The sequence below is a fragment of the Oncorhynchus masou genome, chromosome 31 (assembly GCF_036934945.1).
Source record: "Oncorhynchus masou masou isolate Uvic2021 chromosome 31, UVic_Omas_1.1, whole genome shotgun sequence".
NCBI lineage: Eukaryota > Metazoa > Chordata > Actinopteri > Salmoniformes > Salmonidae > Oncorhynchus > Oncorhynchus masou.
Genome location: NC_088242.1, coordinates 30,032,816 through 30,059,243, shown reverse-complemented (window position 1 = coordinate 30,059,243; position 26,428 = coordinate 30,032,816). Strand labels below are relative to the sequence as shown.

At 43.8% G+C, this 26,428-nt stretch overlaps 1 protein-coding gene across 1 annotated transcript in view; it reads left to right on the top strand.

Moving 5' to 3' along the window:
- Nucleotides 1-26,428, top strand: part of LOC135523783 (voltage-dependent T-type calcium channel subunit alpha-1G-like) — a 186,946-nt gene that overhangs the window by 17,191 nt on the left and 143,327 nt on the right. The window contains 2 exon segments of the mRNA XM_064950686.1: nt 6,499-6,596; nt 25,112-25,271. Of these exon segments, the coding sequence (XP_064806758.1) occupies nt 6,499-6,596; nt 25,112-25,271 (258 nt within the window).

Below are 26,428 nucleotides of genomic sequence, written 5' to 3'. Positions count from 1 at the left end.
TGTCTCCTAGAGATGAACCTACTTTGGTGCGAAAAGTGCAGATCATTCCCAGAACAACAGCAACGGACCTTGTGAAGATGCTGGAGGAAACAGGTACTAAAGTATCTATATCCACAGTAAAACGAGTCCTATATCGAAATAACCTGAAAGGCCGCTCAGCAAGGAAGAAGCCACTGCTCCAAAACCGCCATAAAAAAGCCAGGCTATGGTTTGCAACTGCACATGGGAACAAAGATCGCACCTTTTGAAGAAATGTCCTCTGGTCTGATGAATCAAAAATAGAACATTTTGGCCATAATGACCATCGTTATGTTTGGAGGAAAAAGGGCGAGGCTTGCAAGCCGAAGGACACCATCCCAACCGTGAAGCACGGTGATGGCATCAACATTTTGTGGGCCTGCTTTGCTGCAGGAGGGTCTGGTGCCCTTCCCAAAATAGATGTCATCATGGTAGGAAAATTATGTAGCTATATTGAAGCAACATCTCAAGACATCAGTCAGGAAGTTAAAGCTTGGTCGCAAGAGGTCTTCCAAATGGCCAATGACCCCAAGCATACTTCCAAAGTTGTGGCAAAATGGCTTAAGGACAACAAAGTCAAGGTATTGGAGTGGCCATCACAAAGCCCTGACCTCAATCCTGTGGAAAATTTGTGGGCAGAATTGAATAAGCGTTTGCGAGCAAGGAGGCCTACAAACCTGACTCAGTTACACCAGCTCTGTTAGGAGGAATGGGCCAAATTTCCCCCAACATATTGTGGGAAGCTTGTGGAAGTCCACCTGAAATGTTTGACCCAAGTTAAACAATTGAAAGGCAATGCTACCAAATACTAATTGATACTTCTGAACCACTGGGAATGTGATGAAAGAAATAAAAGCCGAAATAAATCATTCTCTCTAATATTATTCTGACATTTCACATTCTTAAAATAAAGTGGTGATCCTAACTGACCTAAGACAGGACATTTTTACTAGCATTAAATGCCAGGAATTGTGAAAAACTGAGTATAAATGTATTTGGCTAAGGTGTATGTTAACTTCTGACTTCAACTGTATGTACATATGGGTAAAGTGACTAGGCAACAGGATAGATAATAGAAGCAGCGTATGTGATGAGTCAAAAGAGTTCATGCAAAAAGGGTCAATACAGATAGTGCAGGTAGCTATTGGTTAACTATTTAAATAACTATTTAGCAGGTTTATGGCTTGAGGGAAGAAGATGTTCAGGGTCCTGCTGGTTCCAGACTTGGTGCATCGCTACAGATTGCCGTGAGGTAGCAGAGTTAACAGTCTATCACCTCGACTCACGTTGTTTGATCACCTTCCCCTTCTTTCCAAGGCTAGCTTAGCCCTTAGCTTTGCCCATAAGGCTAGTCAATTTAACCTTAGCTTAGATTATTTTAGCCTCTAACCCAACGACGACACCGTGCTTGCCTCACAATAGCCATAGCTTAACTCATTGCCCGAACACCTGCAGTTCTCTCACTATGCTGGCTGGTCTGCTTACTGTTTATCCATTTACCTTGTCTTTCTGGTCTCTGTGGCCCTATGGCCATCTGTTATATCCAACTATCATCCAGGAGTCCGTGGCAAGATGCAAGGCACACACACACACGCACACACACACACACGCACACACACACACACACACACACACACACACACACACACACACACACACACACACACACACACACACACACACACACACACACACACACACACACACACACACACACACACACACACACACACACACACACAGAGAGAGAGAGAGAGAGATCAGGTGAAGAAGATAGAGGCTAGAGCTACCACCTGTACCAGGGATATCCCCATGCCCGAGAGGAAAGCACACACACCTGTGCATATTCAAACACACCCACACATGGACAAACATAATCGCACACACACACTCTCGCTGAATGGGTGACTCACAAAGATGCAGTACACACACACACACGCACACACACACACACACACACACACACACACACACACACACACACACACACACACACACACACACACACACACACACACACACACACACACTCTCTCTCTCTCTCTCGCTGAATGGGTGACTCACAAAGATGCAGTACACAGAGACAGACACACACACACACACACACAAACACACACACACAAACCTACACACACCTACACGTGTTGTGAGTTTGTTGGACAGACTGATTTGGAGTCAGAGAGATGAGGGAATTCCATCTGCGTGCCTTCAAGACACACGTGGACAGCAGCTGTTACACACACACACACACACACCTCACAATACCAGAGAGTGAGAGAGAGAGAGATAACATATATATCAACGAATTGGTGAGGGCAGTCTGAAGCACTCGGCCTCACCCTACTAGAATCTGAAGTCAAATGTCTACTGTTTGCTGATGATCTGGTGCTCCTGTCACCAACCAATGAGGGCCTACAGCAGCACCTAGATCTTCTGCACAGATTCTGTCAGACCTGGGCCCTGACAGCAAATCTCAGTAAGACAAAAATAATTGTGTTGCAAAAAATATTCATTTTCCCGGACCACAAATACAAATTCCATCTAGACACCGTTGCCCTAGAGCACACAAAAAAAAACGATACATACCCCTAAACATCAGCGCCACAGGTAACTTCCACAAAGCTGTGAACGATCTGAGAGACAAGGCAAGAAGGACCTTCTATGCCATCAAAAGGAACATACAATTCGACATACCAATTAGGATCTGACTAAAAATACTTTAATCATTTATAGAACCCATTGCCATTTGTGGTTGTGATGTCTGGGGTCCGCTCACCAACCATACCAAATAATGCATGCAGAGCCGATACCCACTAATTATCAAAATCTAAAAAAGAGCCGTTAAGTTCTACAACCACCTAAATAAAAGGAAGCGATTCCCAAACCTTCCATAACAAAGCCATCACCTACAGAGAGATGCACCTGGAGAAGAGTCCCCTAATCAAGAGAAGACAGGCTATGTGCTCACTGCCCACAAAATTAGGTGGAAACTGAGGTGCACTTCCTAACCTCCTGCCCAATGACCATATTAGAGACTCATATTTCCCTCAGATTACACAGATCCTCAAAGAGTTTGAAAACAAACCCAATTTTGATGAACTCCCATATCTACTGGGTGAAATACCACAGTGTGCCATCACAGCAGCAAGATTTGTGACCTGTTGCCACAAGAAAAAGGCAACCAGTGAAAAACAAACACCACTGTAAAAACAACCCATATTTATGTTGATTTATTTTCCCATTTGTACTTTAACTATGTGCACGTCGTTACAACAATTTGTAATGTCTTTATTATTTTTGAACTTCTGTGAGTGTAATGTTTACTGCACATTTTTATTGTTTATTTCACTTTTGTTTATTATCTACTTCACTTGCTTTGGCAATGTTAAAATATGTTTGTTTCCCATGCCAATAAAGCCCTTGAATTGAAATTGAATTAGAGAGAGACTAAGAGAGAGACGAAGAGCGATACTAAGAGAGAGAGACTGTTAGAGTGAGAGAGACTATACATTTATTAGCCTGCAGATACAGTGCATTTGGAAAGTATTCAGACCCCTTAACTTTTTCAAAATTTTGTTACGTTACAGCCTTAAATGGACAAAATATTTTTTTTCTCATCAGTCTACACACGATACCCCATAATGACAAAGCGACAATATGGTTTTAGAAATGTTTGCAAATGTGTATGAGACTCAAAATTGAGCTCAGGTGCATCCTGTTTCTATTGATCATCCTTGAGATGTTTCTACAACTTGATTGGAGTCCACCTGTGGTAAATTCAATTGATTGGACATGATTTGACAGTGCATGTCAGAGCAAAAACCAAGCCATGAGGTCGAAGGAAATGTACGTAGAGCACCGAAACAGGATTGTGTCGAGGCACAGATCTGGGGAAGGGTACCACATAATGTCTGCAGCATTGATGGTCCCCAAGAACACAATGGCCTCCATCATTCTTAAAAGTTTGGAACCACTACGACTCTTCCTAGAGCTGACCGCCCGGCCAAACTGAGCAATCGGGGGAGAAGGGCCTTGGTCAGGTAGGTGACCAAGAACCCAATGATCACTCTGACAAAGCTCCAGAGTTCCTCTGTGGAGATTTGAGAACATTCCAGAAGGACAGCCATCTCTGCAGCCAGACGGAAGCCACACATCAGTAAAAGGCGCATGAAAGCCCTCTTGGAGTTTGCCAAAAGGCACCTAAAGGACTCTCAGACCATGAGAAACAAGATTCTCTGGTCTGATGAAGCCAATATTGAACTCTTTGGTCTGAATGTCAAGCGTCACTTCTGGAGGAAACCTGGCACCATCTCTACGGTGAATCATGGTGGTGGTGGAATCATGCTGGGGGGATGTTTTTCAGCGGCAGGGACTGGGAGACTAGTCAGGATCGAGGGAAAGATGAACCGAGCAAAGTACAGAGAGATCCTTGATGAAAACCTGCTCCAGAGCACTCATGACCTCAGACTGGGGCGAAGGTTCACCTTCCAACAGGACAACAATTCTCAACACACAGCCGAGACAACGCAGGAATGGCTTCGGGAGAAGTCTCTGAATGTCCTTGAGTGGCCCAGCCAGAGCCTGAACCTGATCTAACATCTCTGGAGAGACCTGAAAATAGCTGTGCAGCGACGCTACCCATCCAACATGACATAGCTTGAGAGGATCTGCAGAGAAGAATGGGAGAAACTCCCCAAATACAGGTGTGCCAAGCTTGTACCGTCATACCCAAGAAGACTCGATGCTGTAATCGATGCCAAAAGTGCTTCAACAAAGTACTGAATAAAGGGTCTGAATACTTGTGTAAATGTGATATTTCAGTTTTAATTTTTTTATACATTTTCACACATTTCTTAAAACCTTTTTTTGATTTGTCATTTGTCATTATGGTGTATTGCGTGTAGATTGATTAGGGGAAAAAACGATTTAATACATTTTAGAATAAGGTTGTAACGCAATGTGGAAAATGTCAAGGGGTCTGAATACTTTCTGAATGCGCTGTATGATTACCTTCTGTGTGTCTTTGTATCTATTCGTGTATGTGCTCTCTGAAAGTACACTGGTAATCATGTACCCTTGAACAGGGTCGGGGGGAGTAACTTGATTCCATGTCATCAGTTACATGTCATCTTGTTATTAGTATCTTCTATTGCTCTCTGTCTCTCTCTCACTCTTTCTCTCTCGGTCTCTGTCTCTCTCTCACTCTTTCTCTCTCTGTCTCTCTCTCACTCTTTCTCTCCCGGTCTCTGTCTCTCTCTCACTCTTTCTCTCCCGGTCTCTGTCTCTCTCTCACTCTTTCTCTCTCGGTCTCTGTCTCTCTCTCACTCTTTCTCTCTCGGTCTCTGTCTCTCTCTCACTCTTTCTCTCTCTCTGTCTCTTTCTCATTCAATTCCATTTCAATTTGATTTTGAAGGGCTTCATTGGCATGGGAAACATATGTTAACATTGCCAAAGCAAGTGACGTAGATACTAAACAATGCAGATGTACAGTAAACATGACACCCATTCTCTCTCTCTCTCTCCCGCTCTCCCACTCTGTCTCTCTCTCTCTCTCTCTCTCTCTCTCTCTCTCTCTCTCTCTTCATTCTCACCTCCCCCTGTGCAACCCCCACTCCTTCACTGCAATGGTTCTGGGAACTCACACGCCCACTCACTGCAGTAGAACATCAATCCTTTTCTCTCTGAAGGTTAAGAACAGGCATGATCGTACAGTAGTCATGCCTTCATAACATCCTCTTCTCAATGACCAGTGATTCACTCTGCTATTGATGTCTGAAGAGGGATACACAGTGGCATATGCTCGCTGGTCCCCTTGGAGGGGGGTGCTCATATGTGCGTGTGGGTGTCTATGCATGCAGCTCTTAATCAGTCCAGGTTGTGCAGTTCAAGTGGATTTTTTTTATGCATGAGAGAGAGTGTTTGCCAAGACACACTCGTTACAACCAGACATACACACACAGACACGTTGAGGAAGTTGACAAGCACAGATTGAATAATGAGACATCAGCTGATGAATTACCCAGAGTGAGAATATGTTTTACATTTACTCTGTGATTAAACATATTTTAATGCTATTCCAGTGTTCTTTATGACTGTCCCATGGACTGTCCCATAGGCAATAGGCAGTAGATCTATTGCATAGGCAATATATCAGGGTTATTCAAACCTTACCCTACGAGGTCTACTGCTGGCTTTCTGATATTTCATTGCACCACCTGGTGTCCAAGGTCTAAATCAGTCCCTGATTAGAGGGGAAGAATACAAAAAGCAGTGGAAGAGGCTTCAATGTTTATGTTTGAATATGAGGACAATAGAGGACTTGTACACACACAGGTTGAATCAACGTTGTTTCATCGTCATTTCAATGTAATTGACACTGAACCGATGTGGAATAGACGTTGAATTGATGTATGATATCATGTGTTTGTGTAGACTGACTGAGGCATGGCACTAACAGTGTCTGTGTTTGTTTTGTTCCAGGATGCTAGAGTACTCTCTGAACCTGCAGAATGTGAGTTTCTCAGCGGTGAGAACGGTTCGAGTTCTGAGACCCCTCCGAGCCATCAACAGAGTACCTAGTGAGTAACAACCCCTCTCCTCTCCTCTCATCCCTTCCTCCTCTCTCCCTACTAACCAGACAGTGGTTCAATCAGGGTCATTGGCCATAGCCAATCTCTCTGTTTCTTTGATGAGGCTGATTTGTCTGGGCTCTGATTCCTCTCCGCTTTGATTTGCTTGCTCCCCACCTTCCTGTGTTATCTCGCTCTCGCTCTCTATCCTCCGCTCTCTTTCCCTTCACTCTCTGCCCTCTCTCTCTCTCTCTCTCTCTCTCTCTCTCTCTCTCTCTCTCTCTCTTTCTTTATCTCTCTCTCTATCCTCCGCTCTCTTTCCCTTCACTCTCTGCCCTCTCTCTCTCTCTCTCTCTCTCTCTCTCTCTCTCTCTCTCTCTCTCTCTTTATCTCTCTCTCTATCCTCCTTTCTCTTTCCCCTCTCTCTGCCTTCTCGCTCTCCATCCCTCTTTCTCCAACATGGTGTATATCTGAGGGTGTCTCTCAGTCCCCATCAGTCTTTAATGAGTCCAGATTGAATTCTCTAATAAACACATGAATGTCCCAGAGTGGATGTCTGCTGCTCATTCTCACCCTCCTCATCTACTGGCCATCCCTCTTACTAAACCCCAGGCCTCCCCTATTATACCCACCACCGCCTATGCTGCTCAGAGGGACAGCCTTTTAGATTGGGAGGAAGTGTGTGTGTGTGTGTGTGTGTGTGTGTGTGTGTGTGTGTGTGTGTGTGTGTGTGTGTGTGTGTGTGTGTGTGTGTGTGTGTGTGTGTGTGTGTGTGTGTGTGTGTGTGTGTGTGTGTGTGTGTGTGTGTGTGTGTGTGTGTGTGCGTGCGTGCGCACGGGTGAGTGGTATATGTGTGACTCCCATGCCCCATGTTGTGTCAAGGGCTCTCTACAATTTGGTACTCCTGTCAGTCAAATCCTGGGACACACACTTTCTCTCGCTCTCTCGCTCTCTCTCTCTTGCTCTCTCTCTCTCTCTCTCTTGCTCTCTCCCTCCCTCCCTCCCTCTCTCTCTCTCTCTCTCTCTTGCTCTCTCTCCCTCTCTCTCGCTCTCTCTTGCTCTCTCCCTCTCTCTCTCTCTCTTGCTCTCTCTCTCTCTCTCTCTTGCTCTCTCTCTCTCGCTTGCTCTCTCTCTGTGAAATGTCATTGTGGGGATGGGAACTGTTGATTTGGGGATGCGCTATCTCTCTTCACAGCCTCCCCTCTCCAGTCTAATCAGGGCATGCGCTGAAGCATTAAGATGGTCAGAACAAATGTCTCCATCCTCAGGGAGATGATGTCCACTGGGATAACTAGCTGATTTGTTTTCAAAGCTGTCTCAAGTTTTTGGGACTATGGCATTGGAATATTGATGACGAAACTCCTTTTTCAATATGGTCTTTTGGCAGACATTTTTTTGAAAGGCATTGTATAGTTCTCTATTACAATATTCTGCATCTATTTTCCTTCACTTAAGTATGTCTCTCCCCCTAGGCCAGCCTTCCATCATCCTAATGGCTGCTCCGTCATATCTTGTCAAATGTATGTCCAATGCTGTCAATTCTGTCAATTACAGCTAGAATGTTTCCATTTCTACTTTCTAATATTTCCTTATCTCAATTGTATCAGTCTCAATCTCCTTTATACTGGTATTTTTTAATTTTTAATTGAACCGTTATTTGATCAGGGAGTCATACTGAGACCAAGGTATCTTTTACAGATGAGCCCTGAATTATGTAAATCAGAAAAGACACACATCAATATCAATACAAAATGCAAGCAGAAAGAAAAACACATTCATCAGTAGTTAGGTCCTCAGTCAGCTTTTTGAACGGCCCGAGAGGCACCAGAACGTCACATTCATCAGTAGTTCTGTCCTCAGTCAGCTTTCTGAACGGCCCGAGAGGCACCAGAACGTCACATTCATCAGTAGTTCTGTCCTCAGTCAGCTTTCTGAACGGCCCGAGAGGCACCAGAACGTCACATTCATCAGTAGTTAGGTCCTCAGTCAGCTTTCTGAACGGCCCCGAGAGGCACCAGAACGTCACATTCATCAGTAGTTAGGTCCTCAGTCAGCTTTCTGAACGGCCCGAGAGGCACCAGAACATCACATTCATCAGTAGTTAGGTCCTCAGTCAGCTTTCTGAACGGCCCGAGAGGCACCAGAACGTCACATTCATCAGTAGTTTGGTCCTCAGTCAGCTTTCTGAACGGCCCGAGAGGCACCAGAACGTCACATTCATCAGTAGTTAGGTCCTCAGTCAGCTTTCTGAACGGCCCGAGTGGCACCAGAACGTCACATTCATCAGTAGTTAGGTCCTCAGTCAGCTTTCTGAACGGCCCGAGAGGCACCAGAACGTCACATTCATCAGTAGTTTGGTCCTCAGTCAGCTTTCTGAACGGCCCCGAGAGGCACCAGAACGTCACATTCATCAGTAGTTAGGTCCTCAGTCAGCTTTCTGAACGGCCCGAGAGGCACCAGAACGTCACATTCATCAGTAGTTAGGTCCTCAGTCAGCTTTCTGAACGGCCCGAGAGGCACCAGAACATCACATTCATCAGTAGTTAGGTCCTCAGTCAGCTTTCTGAACGGCCCCGAGAGGCACCAGAACGTCACATTCATCAGTAGTTAGGTCCTCAGTCAGCTTTCTGAACGGCCCGAGAGGCACCAGAACGTCACATTCATCAGTAGTTAGGTCCTCAGTCAGCTTTCTGAACGGCCCCGAGAGGCACCAGAACGTCACATTCATCAGTAGTTAGGTCCTCAGTCAGCTTTCTGAATGGCCCCGAGAAGCACCAGAATGTCACATTCATCAGTAGTTAGGTCCTCAGTCAGCTTTCTGAACGGCCCGAGAGGCACCAGAACGTCACATTCATCAGTAGTTAGGTCCTCAGTCAGCTTTCTGAACGGCCCGAGAGGCACCAGAACGTCACATTTAACAACATTTTGAAGATTGTTCCACAAATAAGGTGCAAGAAATCTAAAAGCTGATTTACCTGAGTCAGTAGAGACCAACGGCGTTTCCAGGGTTAGCCATCCCTGAGGCTGGATGTGGTAACTCGTAGGTCTAAAATGTAGTAATGTTCGGTACAGTGAGAATTTTTGTAAAAGGGTTTTATAAATGAAAACATAGCGATGTATCAACCTACGTGACATCAAAGAGGGCCCACCAACTTTCTGGTAGAGGATGCAGTGATGAGTACTAAAATTTGTCACCCATACTAAAGCACAGTGCACTATGATAAACGAATGGCTTCAATGAAGTGGCAGCCGTGTTCATATCGATGAGGTCGCTATAGTCTAGAGCCGGTGTGAAAGTCGACTCAATCGTCTGCTTTATAGTATTTAGCAAGATGCAGGACCTATTTCTCTAGAAGGAGCCCATTTTTTTTACAGCTTCTTAACTCGCTCATCAATATGCTTTTTAAAAGACAGCGTTTCATCTATTCAGCTGCCCGAATGTTTGTAAGCAGGAACACGTTCAATATGGACACCATCCAAAGTACATATGCTTAAATCATCAGCCTCTGCGTTAGCGGTGGTGATCAACAGTATCAAAAGCCTTTTGACAGGTCAATGAAGCAGGTGGCACAATGTTGCTTTTTATCCATTTAGTTAACCACATTATTTATAATTCGAGATGCAGCAGAGAATGCTATGGCCCGGTCTAAAACCCAACTGTACATTTTAAGAATACATTTCAAAGATAAGTAAGATTTTAGCTGAGAGTTCATTGATGATTATAATATTTTAGCTAGGCAAGAAGGTTTAGAAATAGGCCAATAATGATTTAGGTCACAAGGGTCACCACCTTTGTGAAGGGGAAGAGCATGGTCCGCCTTCCAAACCTTGGGGACAGTACCAGATATAATCGTCAGGTAAATATGGGTTAATTATTCAGCAGTCAGGAGGGCAGAGAGCTGCAGCAAAAAAATGGATCAAGCACATCAGCCCCAGTGGATTTATTTTACATCAATCTTAAGCAAGGCATCCAGCACATCACAGATAGTAAATTGTTGAAATGAAAACAAAGATTCACCAGAAGTTGACGGGTTAACCGTCGAGTCAGCTAGAGGCTGGCAGAGGGAAGAGCAGTCGATTGACGGACCAGGGTCAAATACACCACCGTTTGTCTCAAATAGAAAGCCTGTCGAGATAAAAAGTCATGATTAAAAGCATCACTTATCTCATTCTTCTCAGTTATGCTGCCAGTCAGACAGAACTTGCTTAGCCAGGGAAGAAGAGGAATTTGTATGCTTCAGTTTACTGTTTTCCAAAAAATGTTAAGGATCACCAGAAGTCAGAGATAGAGCTTAAAAAATAGCTTGATTTAGCTTTCTTAATACATCTTTTTCTCAATTGTCTGAAAGATTGTCAGACCACTACAGAGTCCGTTTTCCTTGCTTTGGCCCAGGCCTGATTTCTCATCTGAATGAGCTCCGATAACTCCGAAAAAAACCCAAGGGTTCAATCTATCTTTGACTCTGAACTGTTTAAAAGGGGCATGTTTATCTGCCAGAGGAATAAATATGGAGGAGACATTTTCTAGAGCCAACTCAGGGTCATGAATACAGGAGACAGTGGCTAAATCAGAGCGGAAACATGCTGTGTATAAACCATTGAGCGGAAAAGTTAAACAAGGATTAGTATTTTGCAGTTTCGTGGATAAATCCCAGCAACAAATAAATGTGTATTCTGATTTATGGAGCTTAGTCCACTGGATGCAGGGTCTGGGGGCGAGAACTGGGAGGGCAGTGTTGACCGAGCTTAGTCCACTGGATGAAGGGTCTGGGGGCGAGAACTGGGAGGGCAGTGTTGACCGAGCTTAGTCCACTGGATGAAGGGTCTAGGGGCGAGAACTGGGAGGGCAGTGTTGACCGAGCTTAGTCCACTGGATGAAGGGTCTGGGGCGAGAACTGGGAGGGCAGTGTTGACCGAGCTTAGTCCACTGGATGAAGGGTCTGGGGGCGAGAACTGGAATGGCAGTGTTGACCGAGCTTAGTCCACTGGATGAAGGGTCTGGGGGCGAGAACTGGGAGGGCAGTGTTGACCGAGCTTAGTCCACTGGATGAAGGGTCTGGGGCGAGAACTGGGAGGGCAGTGTTGACCGAGCTTAGTCCACTGGATGAAGGGTCTGGGGGCGAGAACTGGAATGGCAGTGTTGACCGAGCTTAGTCCACTGGATGAAGGGTATGGGGGCGAGAACTGGGAGGGCAGTGTTGACCGAGCTTAGTCCACTGGATGAAGCTCCCGCCAAAGGAGTGGAGCTGCTGCAGGGGACCAGAGTGGTTGCCAATGCTCCATTCTGGGTGAGCACAGGAGATCTTGGTGTGGCTCCTGTTGCAGGGTTAGGTCTGCCTTGGGGCCAAGTGTCCCAGGCCATTCCTGGGGATGGGAGTACGGAGGTTAACCAAAACTAGCCTGGGAGGGAGGTTATGGGGGGAATTGAGGAGGGTGGTGTGTCTGGCGAAGCTTTAAACTCTCAGCATATGTAGGCTGATGATGTGATTGATACATGGTGTGGATACATGGTGATGGTGTTCTACATTTTGCTATTGTCTGAAGGTAACCAGTACCGGTTTAATTGGAGTATAAAGGTCGTTTTGTGCTTAGCCCCCCAAAAATGGGTTATATGTGTAAAAAAAATGAATATATACATTACCAGTCAAAGTTTGGACACACCTACTCATTCCAGGGCTTTTCTTTATTTTTACTATTATCTACATTGTAGAATAATAGTGAAGACATCAAAACAATGAAATAACACATATGGAATCATGTAGTGTTTAACAAATGAAGATATATTTTATATTTGAGATTCTTCAAAGTTGCCACCTTTTTCCTTGATGACAGCTTTGCACACTCTTGGCATTCTCTCAACCAGTTTCAGGTAGTCACCTGGAATGCATTTCAATAACAGGTGTGCCTTGTTAAAAGTTAATTTGAGCCAATCAGTTGTGTTGTAACAAGGTAGGGGTGGTATGCAGAAGATAGCCCTATTTGGTAAAAGACCAAGTCCATGTTATGGCAAGAACAGCTCAAATAAAGAGAAATGACAGTCTGTTATTACTTTTAGACATGAACGTCAGTCAAGTCGGGAAAACCATCAAGCACTATAATGAAACTGGCTCTCATGAGGACCACCACAGGAACGGAAGACCCAGAGTTACCTCTGCTGCAGAGGATAAGTTCATTAGAGTTACCAGCCTCAGAAATTGCAGCCCAAATAAATGCTTCGCAGAATTCAAGTAACAGACACTTCTCAACATCAACTGTTCAGAGGAGACTGCGTGAATCAGGCCTTCATGGTCGAATTGCTGCAAAGAAACAACTACTAAAGGTCACCAATAAGAAGAAGAGACTTGCTTGGGCCAAGAAACACGAGCAATGGAAATCCTTTACTCTGATGATTCTAAAATAGAGATTTTTTATTTCCAAACACTGTGTCTTTGTGAGATGTAGAGTAGGTGAACAGATGATCTCCGCATGTGTGGTTCCCACCGTGAAGAATGGAGGAGGAGGTGTGATGGTGTTGGGGTGCTTTGCTGGTGACACTGTCAGAGATTTATTTAGAATTCAAGGCACACTTAACCAGTATGGCTACCACAGCATTCTGCAGCGATACGCCATCCCATCTGGTTTGCGCTTAGTGGGACTATCATTTGATTTTCAACAGGACAATGACGCAAAACACACCTCCAGGCTGTGTAAGGGCTATTTGACCAAGAAGGAGAGTGGTGGAGTGCTGCATCAGATGACCTGGCCTCCACAATCACCTGACCTCAACCCAATTGAGATGAGTTGGACAGCAGAGTGAAAGAAAAGCAGCCAACAAGTGCTCAGCTGTCATCAAGGCAAAGGGTTGCTACTTTGAAGAATCTAGAAATCTAAAATATATTTTCTATGTTTCTTACTTTTTTGGGTACCTCATGATTCCATATGTGTTATTTCATAGTTGTGATGTCTTCATTATTATTATAGAATGTATAAAGTAGTAAAAATAAAGAAAAACCCTTGTATGAGTAGGTGACTGGTACTATATATATATATATATTTTTTTTTTTAAACAATTATTACATATATTTTTTCCTTAGTTTTTTAAATATTTCCTAGATTTAGGACAGACACTTAAAAACCTTGTTTCTTATGATTTGTTTTTTGAAGTAAAGGCCCAAAACATTCTTGGGATACCTAAAGGGGTCCTAAAATTGTAAATAATTGTACATAACTTAATGATCCATAGTATGACCATCTTAAAACAATTCCATATGTCAGTTTTGCACCCCTCCTCCAACTTCTTAGACTCAAAATATTTAAATAATGAACCTCTAGACAAATACACTTTTTAAACAATGCACTTGATGAATAATACAAATAAAGACATGAAATGTGTGTTTTCAATGAAACAGCACATTACACATAATTTAAGATACTTCAGGATGTCCCCACCTTCTTACAAAGTGCTCTTTGCTTGTTTGTTACTTCGTGTGATTGCGTGTTTCACTTTCAAGGCCTGGACTGTCCTCCAGAAACCCATTAGAAATCCTTCCTCTTTCTCCCTCTGTTGGTTTCATGTTTGTTTATCCAGGTCCTAATTCTTATTTTTGTTCTTGTTGGGTTGATAGTCCCCCATTCCCATTCCTTCTTTGTGTTACCTGATGATTCAGCAGATGAGCCTGATGAATGAGGGCGATCAATCTATCCAAATCTCTCCAAAACATTTCCTCAAAAGAAAAGTATCTTTCAATTCTTATAGATGTGAACTCAACTGTTCACATATAATAAAATAATTGAACAAAAACATATATATATTTCAGGAGGAACTCTTCTTACTGCTGCTCATGGAATTGGTTGCTAGGAGAAGATGGCTGCCTGTCTGACGCACGCACGCATACACATACTTACTTTCCTGTACTGCAGTCCAGTCTTCTGGGCAGACGCTGACAGAGACAACTCACACACACGCAGACACAGACACACACACACACAGACACACACACACACAGACACACACACACACACACACACACACACACACACACACACACACACACACACACACACACACACACACACACACACACACACACACACACACACACACACTCTCTCTCTCTTACTTCCCAGTTCCTAATGCACACTCATGTCCAGTTATGGTAGTATGATTGATGGTGGGACATGGCAGGCCTGTCAGAGAGATTAGAGATACATTCCCTCACTCTTAGACAAGATCCCAGCGCTGACACCAATCAAGGCTCCCACACTGCCTTCTGATTGGCTATTACACTCACGTCCTGTACTCACACCAGGGGTAGTTAGAGGGCTGTTATTGGCTGTCATTGGTGGTCCCTGAGGACGCATGTACACACAGTCACGCGCACGTGTATGCAGGTATGCGCGCACGCTCGCACACACAAACCTAGCAATGTCCCCCGTCACTTTCAATTCATGAGTGAGTTACTGTCATTCTCTCTCCGCAGTGAGGGGAAGTGTGTTGAGGTGGATTAGAAGCCTGTCCAGTCATGCTTTAGAGTTCACTTATGGTGACAGGTAACAGGTGACGTGCTGTTGGTGTGTGTGTGCCTGTGTGCGGGTGTGTGACTGAAAGGTCATTTTTGCTGGAATTCTGGTGGTAATTGGGGTGTAGTGAGTGAATGGCAAAATAAAGAGCAAGAGGATGAAAGGGAGAGAGAGGAGGGAGGGAACAGCATAAACAATGAAGAACATAGCTTCTGCCTATAGACAAAATAAATGGCATGTTATGTCCATAAGTAATCACCATCCAAAAGAGAGTGACCATGATTGTTAGGTATGTTCTGCAACATACTTGATTATCATTGATTATCACAGACACATACAGGCCATTGCTCCACTGCTCCCTTCCTAGTCTTTGTAATGAGATCTGCTCTGGAATATTCCTATCAGTGAATTTCATTGTTAAGCTATTCCCTTTCCCCATACTGTTATCGAATTGGCATTAACAAGATGCTTGCTCCTACACACACTCACACGCACGCACGCACGCACGCACGCACGCACACACACCAGCGCACATGGAAGTATACACACACACACACACACACACACACACACACACACACACACACACACACACACACACACACACACACACACACACACACACACACACACACACACACACACACACACACACACAAACCCCCCACACACTCACATTGTTATCGACTTGGCATTAGCAAGAACGTTTCATTGTGTTCTCCATGCCTTGTTAGGCCTCATGTTTGAGCTGTGCTGAGGTTCACACTGTTTTGTACTCCACCAGTGATAAGCCCAAAGTGTTGACCTACCTCTCCTTTCCTCTGCTGGATGTTCCTACCTGTTTGTTTTTTACTCAGCCTTAGATAAACATAATTACAGTAAACACGTTCTGACAATGTCCTAGCCGCTAGTATTTCCTGAACCCATAGAAGGTGTATTGAGGAAATAGTGGAGGTCAATGGGGTTTTAGTGGGTACTTCCTATGTATGCCTTTATAAGGGGGTATTGGAGATAGTGTCGGTCATAGGAAGTTTAGAAAGGACGTAGTCACGTCTTGGCTTCCGAATGCTTCTATTGTCTGAGTGTGGAGTCTGGAGACAGCTCAGAGGACCCAGAGGACACATACTATCCCAGAGGCCTTTGCATCTCTGGAATACAATATAGCATGAACAAGTCATCTTTTGATGTTCAATTGAGCTGGAAAGGTATCACATTTTGTAGGAGTAGGAGGAGGATGGATAATAGTAGGAGGAGGATGGATAATTCTGAACTTTATGGCGGTGATGTTGGATCATAACCTTATTAGAACCGTCGAGAAACATTATTCTATCAATTAAAGTAGGCAGGTAGCCTAACGTTTAAGAGCATTGGGCCAGGAACTGAAAGGTTGCTGGTTTGAAATCCTGGAAAAATCTGCTGTTCTTCTCTTGAGCAAGGCAGTTAATCCCCAAAAACTGCCTCCCAGGCACCGATGGCGTCGATTAAAGCAGCCCATCGCAGCTTTCTGATTCAGAGTGGTTGGGTGAAATGTGGAAGACACATTTTGGTTGAATGCATTCAAATTAAATCAAACTTTATTTGTCACATGCGCCGAATACAACAGGTGTAGATCTTACCGTGAAATGCTTACTTACAAGCCTTTAACCAACAATGAAGTTCAAGAAAGAGTTAAGAAAATATTTACCAAATAACCTAAAGTAAAAAAAATCATAAAAAGTAACACAATAAAATAACAATAATGAGGCTATATACAGCGGGTACCGGTACCAAGTCAATATGTGGGGGCACAGGTTAGTCGAGGTAATTTGTACATGTCGGTAGGGGTAAAGTGACTATGCGTAGATAATAAACTGTGAGGAGCAGCAGTGTAAAAACAAATGGGGTGGGGGGTGTCAATGTAAATTCTCCCGGTGGCCATTTGATTAATTGTTCAGCAGTCTTATGCCTTGGGGGTAGAAGCTGTTATAGGAGCCTTTTGGTTCCAGACTTGGTGCTCCGGTACCGCTTGCCGTGCGGTAGCAGAGAGAAAAGTCTATGACTTGGGTGACTGGAGTTTTTGACCATTTTTGGGGCCTTCCTCTGACACCGCCGAGTATGTAGGTCCTGGATGGCAGGAAGCTTGGTCCCAGTGATGTACGTGGCCGCACGCACTACCCTCTGTAGCGCCTTACGGTCAGATGCCGATCAGTTGCCATACCAGGAGGTGATGCACCCACCCGGTCAGGATGCTCTCAATGGTGTAGCTGTAGAACTTTTTAAAATTAATTTCTTTTACCTTTATTTAACTAGGCAAGTCAGAACAAATTCTTATTTACAATTACGGCCTAGGAACAGTGGGTTAACTGCTTTGTTCAGATTTTTACCTTGTTGGCTCGGGAATTTGATCTAGCAACCTTACGGTTACTGGCCCAACGGTCTGTGAATCATCTGTGAATCTGTTGGGGCGGTATCCAAATTGGAGTGGGTCTAGAGTATCCGGGAGGATGCTGTGGATGTGAGCCATGAGCAGCCTTTCAAATCACTTCATGGATACCGACGTGAGTGCTCCAGGCGGTAGTAATTTAGGCAGGGTACCTTCGCTTCCTTGGACACAGGGACTATGGCGGTCTTCTTGAAACATGTAGGTATTACAGACTCATTCAGGGAGAGGTTGAAATTGTCAGTGAAGACACTTTCCAGTTGGTCCACGCATGCTTTGAGTACACATCCTGCTAATTCTTCTGGCCCCGCGGCTTTGTGAATGTTTACCTGTTTAAAGATCTTGCTCACATTGGCTACCAAGAGCGTTATCACACAGTTGTCCAGAACAGCTGTGTGCTCCTATGCATGCTTCAGTGTTGCTTGCCTCGAAGTGAGCATAAAAGGCATTTAGCTCATCTGGTAGGCTTGCGTCACTGGGCAGCTCGCGGCTGGGTTTCCCTTTGTTGTCCGTAATAATTTTCAAGCCCTGCCACATCCAACGAGCGTCAGAGCCAGTGTAGTAGGATTCAATCTTAAACCTGTATTGATGCTTTACCTGTTTGATGGTTCATCTGAGGGCGTAGCGGGATTTCTTACATGTTTCCAGATTAGTGTTCCGTTCCTTGAAAGCGGAAGCTCTAGCCTTTAGCTCGATGCGGATGTTGCCTGTAATCCATGGCTTCTGGTTGGGCCATGTACGTATGGTCACTGTGGGGACGACGTCATTGATGCACTTATTCATGAAGCCGATGACTGAGGTGGTATACTCCTCAATGCCATTGGATGAATCCCGGAACATATTCCAGTCTGTGCCATCAAAACAGTCCTGTAGCGTAGCATCCGTGTCATCTGACCACTTCCGTATTGAGCGAGTCACTGGTACTTCCTGCTTTGGTTTTTTCTTGTAAGCAGGAATCAGGAGGATAGAATTATGGTCAGATTTGCCAAATGGATGGCGGAGGAGAGCTTTGTATGCGTCTCTGTGTGTGGAGTAAGGGTGTTTTTCTTCTGGTTGCACATTTTTTAATCTTTTAAATGTATTTGTATTTTATTTTACCAGGTAAGTTAACTGAGAACACGTTCTCATTTACAGCAACAACCTGGGGAAAAGTTACAGGGGCTGATTGAGCCAATTGTAAACTGGGGATTATTAGGTGACCGTGATGGTTTGAGGGCCAGATTGGGAATTTAGCCAGGACACCAGGGTTAACACCCCTACGATAAGTGCCATGGGATCTTTAATGACCTCAGAGAGTCAGGACACCCATTTAACGTCCCACCCGAAAGACAGCACCCTACACAGGATGGTGTCCCCAATTACTGCCCTGGGGCATTGGGATATTTTTTAGACCAGAGGAAAGAGCTTGTTTCTAGGTGACCAAATACGTATTTTCCACCATAATTTGCAAATAAATTCATTAAAAATCCTACCATGTGATTTTCTGGATTTTTTTTCTCATTTTGTCTGTCATAGTTGAAAAGTACCTATGATGAAAATTACAGGCCTCTCTCATCTTTTTAAGTGGGAGAACTTGCACAATTGGTGGCTGACTAAATACTTTTTTGCCCCACTGTAAGAGACGGTAGCAGCAACATCCTGTACAAAATAAGCAAAAAAATGACTTACAAATAACGTGAAAAAACTAACAAAATAGCACAGTTGGTTAGGAGCCTGTACAACAGCAGCCATCCCCTCCGACGCCATTATTATCTCAGTGCAACTGACTGGGTATCCCTATTATTATATTAGAGCATGTACTGCCAATATAGCATTTCATGTAACAATCAAATAAAATATTTACAAAGCAACACACTAGTTGTACCTTAGGGAGATTCAGTTACTGTATGCTAATTCATGCTAGCTCTGCTGTACACCCATCTTAGCCCTTTTGTTTCCTCCCTAATCAAAACAACGTAATGAAAACAACACTATCCAGAACTTTGGGCTTAGACCCTTTGTCAAGGGCTATTGCCTACGGATTAGGCTACAGAGGGACGCAGGTGTGTTCCAACTCCCTCTTTTGAAACTCCATCAGTAGAGTTAGGTAGACACACAGTGCTGCCAGTTCCAGGGCTGGCCTCAGCCGAGAGGACAGGAGAGATTTGATGTGCCTGTAAGCAGATGGGCTCCCATCACAGTCAGTTTCCTGGCAGCCATGTTGACATTAAATGGCCGCCCAGCGCGTAACTGGAAAGCACACAAAGACCCGAGGAGGAGAGAGACGGTTATTATACAAGACGAAATGTCAATCAGATGGATTATAGGTTTTGGAGAAAGGGAGAGTGTGTGGCTGTCAGGGGATGGGGAGAGGTGTTCGTTTGTGTGTGTGAGAGACAAAAGGAAAGGGAAAAAGACATACCTCAAAAGGAATGAATGAATATGTAGGATAGAGATCCAAGGCGATATTCAACGTTCGTCCAGGTCCACTGGACTTTGGGAAATGCCTTACAAACTGGCCACTAGGGGCGTTATTGCCATCAAGTAGGCTTGCTTGGGTGCAGTGGCTGTGGATGGGTGTAAGGTGTGAGCTCCAGCTCCAATTTGGAAATGAATGCCTAAACGTAACCGTCAAATTGTTTCAGTTGTAAACCTATCCCGGGGTTCTGGTTCCGAGGGTCACACATTCAGTCCCGGTGCTAGGCAGTATTTACATTTTTTTTACCCTTATCCCAAACCTTAACCCTTACCTTAACCATTCGGAATTAATGCCTAAACTTAACCGTTGAAATGTGTTGTTTATCTCCCCTGGACAAACGTTAAATACTGAAATCAAACCGTGAGATGCTGTTGAAATGCCATCTTGTTCCATTATTTGCAATTTCCAGCTTGTCCAGCTTTTTAAAATGTGGTTTCATGCATCGATTTAATAACCTGGGGATCCCCTATGATCCAAGTTGGCTCAACAATAAGCTGCTGTATGTCATTAGCATAACAACACACCAGAGAAAAGCATTTGGCCACAGTAGCCATTTATTCCCGAAGGTTAGGGCACAGTTTCCTATAAAGCCCTTCATTTTCACGTAAAAGGAAGCAAAGTTACACTATTGGGACTAAGCCCATGACTTGCATTGGAGTGAACCTCTATGTTTAATGCGACTATAAGACAGTAATCCTAAACTCTGTGACAGGCAGAGCTAAGCATCATTCTCCCATAGCTCAGCGCACTGCAGTGTAAGGTCCCTGCGCTGATTTGGAGTCGACTCATTAATGTGTATGTGTGCGCTGCATTACTTTGCATTGCTGTTTTACTCATTAATGACCAGAGAGAGAAAGAGAGCTTTAACGAAAGACAGAGAGAGATGGAGATAGAGAGGGAGAAAGAGAAAGTGCTGTAACATGCAGAAAGTGTCCCCTGTCAGGGAGCGTTGAACAAACGGAATCCTGCTGAATGTTGTTTCCTGGAGAGTTCATGGTGATTATCTGAAGGGGATAATGTAGAGCACGACTAACAAAATACACAACATACATACTGGATTTTTTTTAGACCTTAGTATAAGTACAGACTAGAATAATGTATACATAATGCACCCAATAAGTGCATATGTTTATTAGGCTCCCGAGTGGTGCAGCGGTCTAACGCACTACATCTCAGTGCTAGAGGGGTCACTACAAACCCTGGTTTGATTCCAGGCTGTATCACAACTGGCCGTGATTGAGAGTCCTATAGGGCAGCTCACAATTTGCTCAGCATCGTCCGGGTTAGGGTTTGGCTGGGGTAGGACATTTTTGCTCCCGAGTGGTGCAGCGGTCTAAGGCACTGCATCTCAGTGCAAGAGGTGTCACTACAGTCCCTGGTTCAAATCCACATCTGGTTGTGATTGGGAGTCCCGTAGGACGGCGCACAATTTGCCCAGTGTCGTCTAGGTTTGGCTGGGGTTGGCCGTCATTGTAAATAATAATTTGTTCTTAACTGACTTGCCTAGTTAAATAAAAAACGTGCCCTGTCAACGATTTAAAAAATGTCATCTGTTGTGATCTGTCGAGTTAATCTGCTGTGATCAATCACGAATTCAGCATTTGCTAATATTGAGCTCTAATATAAGATTTGTTTTTTTACAAAAAGCATTACAAGAATATTAATGTCTTGATTTTGTCCAAGTAAACGGTGAGAGAATCTGGTAAATTGATAAAGCCCACTTTCTTTAACCGTTGGCCTACAAACATCCCCATCAAAATGAGTCTGTTTAAGATATAGATATCTGTTTTTTTGCAGTAGCTGCGAGCTCCGTCTCAATCCACCGCACCCCCCGACATCACCCTTCCGGATCTGTGGTGAAAGGTGGTGGACCATGAGATTTGTCTGAAGTGGGTACAGCCTCTTCTGCCAACTTCTGTCTGTAGTGTTCGAACGGTTTGGGCTCCCACAGCACGTCTAGGACGCTCACAAGCCTCACCCGACTCGTATATGAAGGTCCCCGGTACCTGTTTAAAAAATGTATGGAAGTACTGTATATACTGTATGGAGACACTTTTAGTGCCTAACATTTCGGGATAAATACATGAATAAAGAGAACGTTTCCAGATCGTTCTTATATCTTAAAATTCCAAATCAAATAGATAAGCAATCCTTGGTTTGACCGTCTTAAAACATATTAATATGTTCACTTAGAACCCCCCCCCCTTCCCCCATCAGATATGACTTAGACTTGAGGGTTAACCTCAATGTCAACTTGATGTGACATCCCATTGTTGTTTTAGCTGTATACACTGATTAACTCTGAAAGCCCTAAACATTATACATGTGCTGTTTAGTAGTTTATGTGTTGACATATTCTGCATTAATGTGTTAATTCCAAAGAGTAAAGATTTCATGCATTGTTGATGTCATTGGATGATTTCCCGCAAAAACCTGAGGTGTGCTGATCTAAAAATGGGATTGGGAACGTTGAGTTTTGCTTTTCCTTTTCCATTTGATCTATAGTGTGAGTCTGCATTTCTTTACTCTGTAGAATATCTCCCTGTGGTATATAATAATATTATATAACTTGTAGCTTAACATCTCAGCTATCTGGGTTGTTCCACGAAAAGTGTTTTTTGCATCCCATTAATATTTTAAGTAGAAATTGTGCACCAATATTGCATTTCAAAAGCCTGTTATATTAAAAGAAGTGTTCTTTATTATAGCAACAAGTTCTCACTGTAATGAGGTCTGTGTGTAGCTGGTGTAGAGGACTCAGGCGTAGGACAGCAGATATGAGTAAATAAACATACTTTACTCAACATATACAAAAAAACAGAGCCCACATAAACCGACCATACTACATACAAAAAATTACTCACAAACAAGCATGGGCAACAGAGGGTTAAATAATGAACAAGTAATTGGGGAATTGAAACCAGGTGTGTAAGACAAAGACAAAGCAACTGGAAAATGAAAAGTGGATCGGCGATGGCTAGAAGGCCAGTGACGTCGCCCGCCGAACTCCGCTTGCCAAACGCCGCCCGAACAAGGAGAGGGACCGACTCCGGTGGAAGTCGTGACACTCGCAGTGTCACTGCAGAATTAAGACATTTTCCAAATTTCTCGAATTATCAAACTTGGATGTTGTTCCAAATGTCACATTTTGAAGTGTTTTTTTGACACCCTGGGTTGATCAAATTTTGAAGTTGCTCCAAACGTCAAATTTAGAAGGTTAAGTGTTAAGCTTTTGGATAGGGTTAAAATCTTAGGGTTAAAAGGGTTAAAAGTTTAGGCATTCATTCCGAATGGTTAAGGTAATGGTTAAGGTTTGGGATAGGGTAATTAAAAAAACAACAACATAATAATAATAACAATTGTGTCCATCACTGAGTTTGAAAGCGCAACCTTATGGAATATAACACGCAACCAGAGTTATGTTATACTGCTCTACAGTGGATGGTTAGCAGTCTTATGGTTTGTTCGTAATCAAGTGGAAATGGAAATGTATCATATTTGGGAATAACTTTGTCAAAGCAACACAATGACTAGGGCTTTACAATGACGGTGACGACTTGGAGTTAGAAGAGCGCACAGATGTCAAAATGCTGATTTGTTGACTTTATTTGGCACTTAATAAGCACTTACTATAGTATTTCTTACATTTATTTAACCTCTTGAACATGTGCTCTTTATGACAGAATGTTAAAATTAGGTCAAATCAAATGTTTTTTTTTTTTTTTACCAAGTTATACTTCTCAAACTGCACCGAATTGGTGGAACGACCCAACTCCTGTCTTAGGCTTGGATTTGTGTCTTGTGTATATGTTCCCCGTCAGGCAGCGTAGCTGTAAAAAGCTGATGACTGTGAGACTAGATAGAGAGACACAATGCAGCTGGATGTGAACCCAAACTGTCGACACGCCTGTTATCTACCCAGACATGCTTCTCATTGTGGCTCACTTCTCATCTCTCTCCTCCGATGATACCATCCCTCACTTCTTATCTCTACTGAGCGCTCTTCATTCTCCCTATTCTACTCCCTACCCATTTTCTTTTCAAATGTGCACATTTCTCTTTCTCTTTTTCTCTCTCCCCTCCTTCTCTTTTGCTCTCTGTCTCTATATCGCATATCTCTCCCACTCTCCATCCTCTCTCTTTCTCCTTCTCCCACTTTCTGTCTCTTTCTCACTCTTCTTCCTCCCTCGCTGGTTCTCCCCGTGGTGGTGGTAGTCATTGAGCAGACAGTGATTAACCCGGCTCCTCCAATTACCCGGAGACATCCTGATCGGAAAATGATTCTCGTTACTGACGCCCGAGTCACCTGTTTAGCTGCGAGCTTAACTAGAGAGGATCTCCAAGGGCGGGAGGGAGGTAGAAGGGGGAGAGGGGGGAGAGAGAGATCATTACAACACTGTATACAGACAAATGTCTTCATCTTTTGGAACTTTTGTGAGTGTAATGTTTACTGTTCATTTCACTTTTGTTTATTATTTATTTCACTTGCTTTGGCAATGTACACATATGTTTCCCAGAGAGAGAGAGAGAGAGAGAGAGAGAGAGAGAGAGAGAGAGAGAGAGAGAGAGAGAGAGAGAGAGAGAGAGAGAGAGAGAGAGAGAGAGAGAGAGAGAGAGAGAGAGAGAGAGAGAGAGAGAGAGAGAGAGAGAGAGAGAGAGAGAGAGAGAGAGAGAGAGAGAGAGAGAGAGAGAGAGAGAGAGAGAGAGAGAGAGAGAGAGAGAGAGAGAGAGAATATAACTCTGATTTAACCACTGTCTGGTTAGTAGGGAGAGAGGAGGAAGTCACACAGCGATAGGCCCCGGGGACTGTGTGGGCAGGAGCGTGGGGAGGAGGCTGAAGAGATTGTGGTAAAGCTGAGGCACTTTACTGCAGTTACAGGAGCTGTTGAAGTTCCTAACTTGTCCTCCTCAGGGGTGCACAGTGTACTCTGACACACAGAGACAGGAATGGTATACTGCGTTGTCACTATTACAATATACCATCTGGGCTTGTGGTGTACTGTAGTTGAACCATTCTATTTTCCTCCACTTGTATATAAAGATGTGTGTGTGGGAATGTGTATGATACCGGACACATGTTGATTTCTGTATACGTATGTGTCTGACAAGGTATTAAAAACAACGTGTGTGTTTGTTTGTGTGTGTTAGGTATGCGTATCCTGGTGACCCTGCTACTGGACACCCTGCCCATGCTGGGGAATGTCCTGCTGCTCTGTTTCTTTGTCTTCTTCATCTTCGGCATTGTGGGCGTGCAGCTGTGGGCGGGGCTACTGAGGAACCGCTGCTTCCTGCCGGAGAACTTCTCACTGTGAGTAGAACTGTGTATGTGCGCGCGTGTGTGTGTGTGTGTGTGTGGTGGTGGTGGTGGTGGTGATGGTGGTGGGGGGATAGGGCTGAGGAGGGTGCGGGTGAGGAGGTTTTGGGTGAGAAGTGGTGAGGGGGGGTTACGGTTAAGAAGAGGGTAGAAATGAATGGGTTTGGTTTGATGGTAATGAGGTCAGAGGCAAACGAGGTGAGTTTATTTTCTGTAGCAAATGAGCCTCTGTTACTTAATCTGTGTGCGGGCTGTTGATGCGGATTGCTTGGTTTCCAGAACGTGGGATGTTGATACACTGTAAAACCAGATCAGTTCTAGCTGCGCACACATTGTGAGGAAACCGATGACCTCACAAAAATTCCGTTAAGAAACATATAATAGCTGAAGTGAGCAGTACAACCTTCATATGAGTAATACAAATGCAGTTTTTTGGAGTAAGGTAATGCTTAAATTTAACTCCCCCACTAAGCCACGCATCCAATCATTTACCAGTGCGCCTTTGCTCTTCGATTGAATTGTAGAGTTACCACCCATGACATAAGGCCTTATACATAGACCTGAAACTCATCGTTTACAGGCCACATCAGGCCTGCAAGTCTGGCTGCAAAATTCCACAAACAGTAATCTTCCAACCAGGAGTTCTGAAAACCTGGGAAATTAGCCAGAATCTTGCAACCGTAAATGTAAATCACATTACGCTAGTTTGTAAAGTGATGTCTAATTCCCGTTAGAATATCCAAGAGTTGAAATTTGTATTCAGCCGCAAACCTGCAGTCATAATGACTGCCAAGATTAAGCACAGTGGGAGGAGATGACCTAAGCCATTTAAAGTGGAACAACCATTTCACAGTAACGGGTGCAACAATTCTATGATTGGATTTGTTTACAAAACTGTCATTTATCTTTGTGTAGCATCTACATTTTAATCAATCAATCATTCAATGTACATGCAAAAACACAGACATTAAAAACAATTCCAAACTATGCTGGGGAAAAAAGTTAATTTGTTATCATATCTTTAAAAAATGTAGAGGTTGTGACTTCTCATTTAGTCTTGAGTAAGTACCACAAAAATATTTGAAGTAATAATGACTTTTCATTTGACTTGGAGTACAACTTCCTAGAAGTATTTGAGTAAAAAAAATGCT